Source organism: Mus caroli, chromosome 4 (assembly GCF_900094665.2).
Source record: "Mus caroli chromosome 4, CAROLI_EIJ_v1.1, whole genome shotgun sequence".
NCBI lineage: Eukaryota > Metazoa > Chordata > Mammalia > Rodentia > Muridae > Mus > Mus caroli.
This window is the reverse complement of record NC_034573.1, coordinates 113221516-113228607: the sequence shown is the minus strand read 5'-3', so window position 1 is coordinate 113228607 and position 7092 is coordinate 113221516. Positions and strand designations below refer to the sequence as shown.

General features: G+C 40.8%; 1 protein-coding gene across 4 annotated transcripts in view; it reads left to right on the top strand.

Moving 5' to 3' along the window:
• Macf1 (microtubule actin crosslinking factor 1) overlaps positions 1 to 7092 on the top strand; it is a 338558-nt gene that overhangs the window by 240072 nt on the left and 91394 nt on the right. For all 4 annotated transcript variants that reach the window (XM_029476566.1, XM_029476567.1, XM_029476565.1 and 1 more), the window contains 5 exons: positions 581 to 737; positions 3474 to 3591; positions 4519 to 4581; positions 5393 to 5634; positions 6616 to 6745. In XM_029476566.1, coding sequence (XP_029332426.1) covers positions 581 to 737; positions 3474 to 3591; positions 4519 to 4581; positions 5393 to 5634; positions 6616 to 6745 — 710 coding nt within the window. The remainder of the gene's footprint in view (positions 1 to 580; positions 738 to 3473; positions 3592 to 4518; positions 4582 to 5392; positions 5635 to 6615; positions 6746 to 7092) is intronic.

The window sequence follows — 7092 nt, the reverse complement described above, 5'->3', positions numbered from 1 at the left end:
ATATATATATATATATATATATATATATATATATATATATATATATATACATATGTACATACGTATGTACATACATACAGGATCCCCCAGAGGCCAGAGGAAGGCTCCTGAAATGAGAATCACATGATTTTGAGCCACCATATAAATCCTGGAAACCAAACCCAGGTCTTCTGCTAAAGCAGTAAGTGCTGTGAACCATTGGCCCATCTCTCAGACCCTCGAGTTGAGTGTTGGAAGAGTCAAATACCGAAAATATAACAGAGCTGGGTTGGAGATCCAAAGCCAACATTCTTTCCATTGTCTCATAGTATCTAAATAACAGGCTTCCTTTCGTTTTCTCATTTTCGCTTTAGCCTAGAGTAAGATTAAAGACTCCTTTCCCAAAAAATGTCCAAAGAAGGGCAATGATTCTTGAGTTTGATGCTTTTCTACATTGTGTATAAAGCCAGACTTACTATGGAAAGGAAGGGCCCTGTTAGGAAATTAGTGCCTAGTGTCCCAGGATAAACCTACTTTTTAGTTCAAGTCCATTTTACAAATCTCCTCTGATGAGTAAATAATAAAAAATCTTTGTTCACAGAGAGAAAGATGCATCCACTTGCCAGGAGCAGTTGGATGAATTCCGGAAACTGATTAGAACCTTCCAGAAATGGCTGAAAGAAACTGAAGGGAATGTTCCACCTGCAAAGACTTTCGTGAGTGCTAAGGAATTAGAAAAGCAGATTGAACACTTGAAGGTAGGTAAACAGTAGGGTCCCCAGCAATCTGGCTAGACAGTGGTTTGAAAGTTTATACAAACTGAACCCCAGATGTGATAGGGGGTGGCATAATACATTCAGTTTATCTGTCCACATCAGAATTCCTTTCTTGGTGTGGTTCCATATGCCCTACCCAGAACTGAACCTAGTAACATCTCCTGTTTCAAACCCAAAGTCGGGCATGGTGGTACATACCTAAAGACATTAGGAGAAATTTGTGCCTCAGCTGAGCATTAAGATTGAGCCAGCCTAGGCTACTTGAAACATGGTTTCCAAAAAACCAGCACAGGCTATTCTTAGGTGCCTGTCATGATGTGTAGGAAATTTAAAATATTTCATAAAGCCGGCCAGAGGTAGCACATGCCTTTAATCCCAGCACTTGGGAGGCAGAGGCAGGCGAATTTCTGAGTTCAAGGCCAGCCTGGTCTACAGAGTGAGTTCCAGGACAGGCAAGAGAAACCCTGTCTCGGGGAAAAAAAAAAAAATCATAAAAAGGATTGGTTAACTCCATGTCTTGAGAAGCTTACATTTTCATCTCAGGGTTGACAATCATTATTACTCATGCATGAGAATTAGACAGCTGCACATGAGCAACTGACCGGACATGGAGTCAGGAAGCTGTGGGGGTGAGGAACGAGAATTCTGGCTCGTCGTGAGAAGCACAGGCTTGAAAACCAGCTTCCTGACAGGACCCAGGCTTCTGCTCTAGGCATGCTCACACAGCACCTCACTCTAAGCGACTGTCATTTCCCTCTCAAAGAAGCAAGCTGGAGCTAGAGCAGATGAAAGAGAGGAATTTGGTTACTTTCACAAAATGGACTCTAAGAGAATTTGAAATTCTCTTAAAATGAAGTTCCCCACAAATGAAAGAAACCTAATACACTCTACTAAGTCCACATGTTAAGTTCTCAGGTCCAAACAGCTTAGTAGTTGTTGTTCACATGATGTCCAACAAATGTCACTTGTATTCCTCTGAAAATTTTAAATATTCTGTTTTAAGTCTGAAATCGTAAACAATTAAGAGTGATTAATGACTGATTTGACAAGCAGTCCCTGCCTGCCTGCCTGTCGGTTTGAAGCGTGGTGCATGTGAGCTTGCTAGACACTAATGACTCTTTGTCTTGCTCTGCTGCTGCTGCTCTGTAGGGTAGAGGTAAAAGCAAGCTAAGGCAGCTCTTGGTGGTCTCGCAGAGCAAGGCACTAAAAGCTAAGACACGCCCCTGCTCTGGAATGATTAGTGCCCGATTTCTCTGGCAGACTGTCATATTCTGGGGACTTAGCGTTGCCTCATCCTTTGTTCTTAAACCTTTCCTAATGGTTTCTTTGGTTTTGAGCTCCGTCTATAACCCAACATAAGGTTCCCTTAGTAACTATACAATGTAGTCTCTATGTCTATACATTTCAGATAACTGATTTCTCTTTTATTTTCTGATTACTTTCTCTCCTTTTTCATACTTGTGAACTGCTGCTTTAACTCAGTGTTTCCCTCTCTCCTTGTCTCCTCTTGTGCTCCCAGAGTTCATTAAATATTCCTACTTCTGTAATAACACTTATTATATGATAATGCAGTTGATAAGTCAAACTCTTGAAGCTTTGTCATAAAATCAGGTATGGAGACTCATGGAGGCTAAGGCAGAAACTTAAAGAAGAGAAATGAATAGACAAATAAGGCAAAAGCCCCTAAAAATAAAAGTAAAGTTAAGGGTGTGAGCTGTGTTTTAACCCTGTTTGTTCCACTCTATCTCCTTAGTAGAGTGCCTAGCCAACAATACATGCTAATAAGTATATGTCACCAAATGACACAGAAGGTTCTGAAAAATTCTATAGTGTCCTTTCTGCATTTCTTTTCTTGTTTTCTTTTGAAGATTTATTTATTTAGTATATGTGAGTACACTGTCGCTGTCTTTAGACACTCCAGAAGAGGGAGTCAGATCTCATTATGGATGGTTGTGAGCCACCATGTGGTTGCTGGGATTTAAACTCAGGACCTTCGGAAGAGCAGTCAGTGCTCTTAACCACTGAGCCATCTCTCCAGCCCCCTTTTTGCATTTCTTGGCTGACTAAACCATTGTCTTGTAATGGCTGACTATATGAACACTGTCTGTCTGTCTTTCTCTTCCCTTCCTTCCTCCCTTCCTCCCTTCCTCGCTCCCTTCCTCCCTTCCTCCCTTCCTCCCTTCCTCCCTTCCTCCCTCCCTCCCTCCTTCCCTCCCTCCCTCTCCCTTCCTCCCTTCCTCCCTTCCTTCCTTCCTTTCTTTTATGAGACTTCTATAAGTCTTAATGTGTAGCTCTGGCTGGTCCAGGAATCACTAAGTAGACCAGTCTGTCTACAGAACTCACGGAGTACCTCCTGTCTCTGCCTTCAAAGTATTATGATTAAAGGCATATGCCACTATATCCAGGCTGGGCATAGTTTCTTGTCAAAATGGTGGGAGGGTTGCTGCAGAGATGGTTCAGGAGTTAAGAGCTTTCATTGTTCTTCAGGTGACCGGGGTTTGGTTTTTAGCACCTACTGTCTGTAACTCCAGTCCCAGGGGATCCAATCTCTTCTTCTGACCTCTGCAGGCATCTGGCATGCACATGTAACATGTATATACATGCATGCAAAACACTCATATGCATAAAATAAAATGGTAGGAACTACGTTTCTAACAGTTGTCCCTGCTGATGAGAAAGGCCCAGATGTTTCATTTACCAATCTGGTTCCTTTACTAGGATCTTCTATCTGACTGGGAAAGTAAAGGAGCCCTGCTGGGAGAAATCAACTCCAAGGGCGCTGCCTTAGAAAGTCTCATCATGGACATCACAGCTCCTGATTCCCAAGCCAAGACAGGTGAGTATAGGCTCTGAAAGATATAATAAATGCATTTACCGCTCTGCTGTGGCCTTTGGAGATGCTCTTTTGTTTAATTAAAATAAAAAAGTTGAATATGAGAAGAAAGAAGATCCACAACATGACTCAGCAGGTGAAGGCACTTGCTGTTAACTGTGATGATCTGAGTTTTCAATACCTGGGATACATATGGTATAATGAGAGAAGCAACTCCAAGTTGTCTTCTGACTTACATACATACACACACACACACAATGCCTAAATAATGTGGTGCTGGAGAGTTGTGATTCTGTCCTTTCATCTCAGCATTATGTCATGAATATTTCTCTGATGTTTATATAATCTTAGTAACTTCATACCCTGATTTATATTTAACTTAGAAACTCCAAGATGAAAGGAAGCCACTTGGGAAGAATAGAGGTGAAACTTCACCAAGCACCCAAAGGCAAACTTTTAGAATGCTTATGAGCTGTATTTTCAGTGCTTATATCTGTTTTCTGTAGAGCATGTACAGCCAAAAGAACAACATAAGAAGGGCATTTTAGTAACCAACCTTTTATGCTTATTGTGCTTCATGTTCACTGTTTTTACAATGACAGACTCTGATATTAAAGGTAATGTTTTAATAATTCTTGCTTCACAAAAATCAGAAAAGGTTTCAAGGAATCCAACTGAAGATTTTAGATGAATTGTTATTTCTATAGAAAAAGTTACTAATCATTACTACAGAGGAACTGAAACATAAGTGACACTTTGTTGCCTGACAGCTAAAGTGCCCTGTCTCTTTCCATGAGTATGTTGTCTTGTGTTGTGTTAACTTTCTGATACCCAAGCTTAAGATGAGAGCCAGAGAAGAAAAATGCTGTGCCTATATGTATTCCTAACTCGTTGGTCTTGCCCTGTTTGTCTCCCTGTCCTTCTGCTCAGGTTCCATACTACCCCCTGTAGGAAGCTCTGTAGGCAGTGTAAACGGATACCACACCTGCAAAGGTGAGACCCGAATTTCAACAGTGCCTTCTTGTTGGCTGTGTTGAGACGATGTTCATGTTTGCTATGTATGTGTTTCAATATGTGTGAAATAACAGCTGCCAGAAGGGACATGAGGGTAAAAATCTGGAGAGGAGCAACTGTGGTATCTCCCTGTTAGCTGGCTATAGGCTAAACAGGTTGGCATCCTAGAACTGAAGACCCCGAGCAAGCATACTGGGTCACCAGATTAGGTCAATAAGGACAGACATGCAAGAAAGTGTACGTGGGTCTATGAGTTATAAAGAAGCCATTCTAAAGCCAGATGTGGTGTTCTTGGTCTATAAGACCGACATGTAGAAGGTAGAGGCAGGAAGATTGGAAGTTCAGGCTTTGGCTGACCTTTGCTATATCAGATTATCTCAAAACACAAAAATCTAGTCTAGCAGTAATCTTTCTCTGTCTCCTGGCTGAAATAGTCTCCAAATTATTTCTCAGAAATTTAAAAAAGAGGGGCTAGAAGAATATTCCAAGTTGATTAATCCCAACAGTATGCTAAAGTTGACATCTTACTTCACTTCCTCACTTCTGTTAATGCCACATTTACTTAGCATTTTATGGCATTCATCTGTGTATAAAATGCCAAAGCCAGAAAACAGATTAGTGTTATGTTTTGTTTTTTACTTTTGTTTATTTAAACAGGAACTTTCGAGGCAGGTAATCAGTAGTTGACTAGAAGAGTTAGGAGGGATGCTTGATCCTGACAGATCATTTAGGAGTAAAAAATGAAGGGAAGGAGGATTATCAATCTCATTGTTTTTTTCCATGATACTAGATCTTACAGAGATTCAGTGTGACATGTTTGATGTAAATTCGAAGTATGAGAAACTGTGGGAAGTGCTGCGAGAACGACAGGAAAGCCTTCAGACTGTCTTCAGCAGAATGGAGGAGGTTCAGAAGGAGGCAAGCTCTGTATTACAGTGGTTAGAATCAAAAGAAGAAGTCCTGAAAACCATGGATGCCACTTTGTCTCCAACCAAGACAGAAACAGTAAAAGCCCAAGCAGAATCTAACAAGGTACTGTGTTTACATTGTGAGCTGCACCTGAACAGGAGGGGAGGAGGTTCCTCCAGGGGCAGGAGGGGCTCCTGCCCCAGTCTGGGGTCTAAGCCTGAATGGAGTCTATTCTTGACTGGAATTGGTGGTATGTTTGCCCTCCAAAATTTTAACATACCTCATTCCAGTCTCTGTGAGAATTCTTGTTACTTATAAAATAAGAAATTGTTATAATTCAGGGGGCATGTTTTCAAAAAGAGGCTAACTCCCTCCTTTCCCCCACATTATTAGCTCATTGAGAATTGAGTCTTATTTTCCATGTGATACAACTAGATAGCTAAGCTTTTCATGTCCAGGCATTTTTGCAACTCTTAGGGGAACCTAAAAATTGTGGATAGGTATTTATTCTTGAGATGGAATGTATAGTGCAGGAGAGAAGCCTTAACAGTTAAGAGCACTTGATGTTCATGCAGAAGACCAAGGTCCAGTTACCCATGCCATCTAGAATACTGGCTCCATGGGATCCAACACCCTCAGAAGGCTTCCTCCAGCACCAGGCACTCATGTGGTGCACACAGAAACAGCAGACACTCATATACATAAAAATTTTAGTGTTAAAAGTTAAATGTAGACTAGAGAAATTGTCAGAAAATATAAGAACATAGAAATTTTCTTATCTGAAATTTTCATCAAATTTAATGTCCCAGTTGATCATGGCATGTCAGCTCTCCAACTACCAAAATGCTTCCATCATCTTATCTTGGCTCTTCTGGTTAGTAAGAGGTGATGGTCTCTACTCAGTTGGGATTCATTGATGTGCTGTACTCAAAAGAACTCAGATCCCACCATTTTCATTTTAAAGTCAATTCTAAAGCAAAGAACTTAAATGCATTAAGTTTGTGGAACAAGCCGTGGAGCAACTGAGCTCTCCTGCTCAGTCAGTCTTGCAAACCTCTACCACATACAGCTGTGACATGGCATGTATGTTGTACTTTTCCCTAGGCTTTTCTGGCTGAATTGGAACAGAATTCCCCTAAAATCCAGAAAGTAAAGGAAGCCCTGGCTGGATTACTGAAGACCTATCCCAACTCACAAGAAGCGGAAAACTGGAAGAAAATGCAAGAGGACCTCAGTAAGTCATCACGGGGATGTTTGAGTCTTAAAAGATCCAGGGCCGGAGAGACGACTCAGCAGTTAAGATCACTGGCTGCTATCCAAGAGCACCCACATAGTAGCTCACAACTGTCTGTATAAGACACACATGCAGGCAACACAGCAATGCACATACAATTAAAATACATAAATTAGCTTTTTTAAAAAATCTTATCTCCAAAGCAAATTGAAAATGTTAGTACACTCTAAAAAGCTGGAATTATTATTATTAATTTTTTTTTTTTTTTTTTTTTTTTTTTTTTTTTTTTGGCTTTTCGAGGCAGGGTTTCTCTGTATAGCCCTGGCTGTCCTGGAGCTCACTTTGTA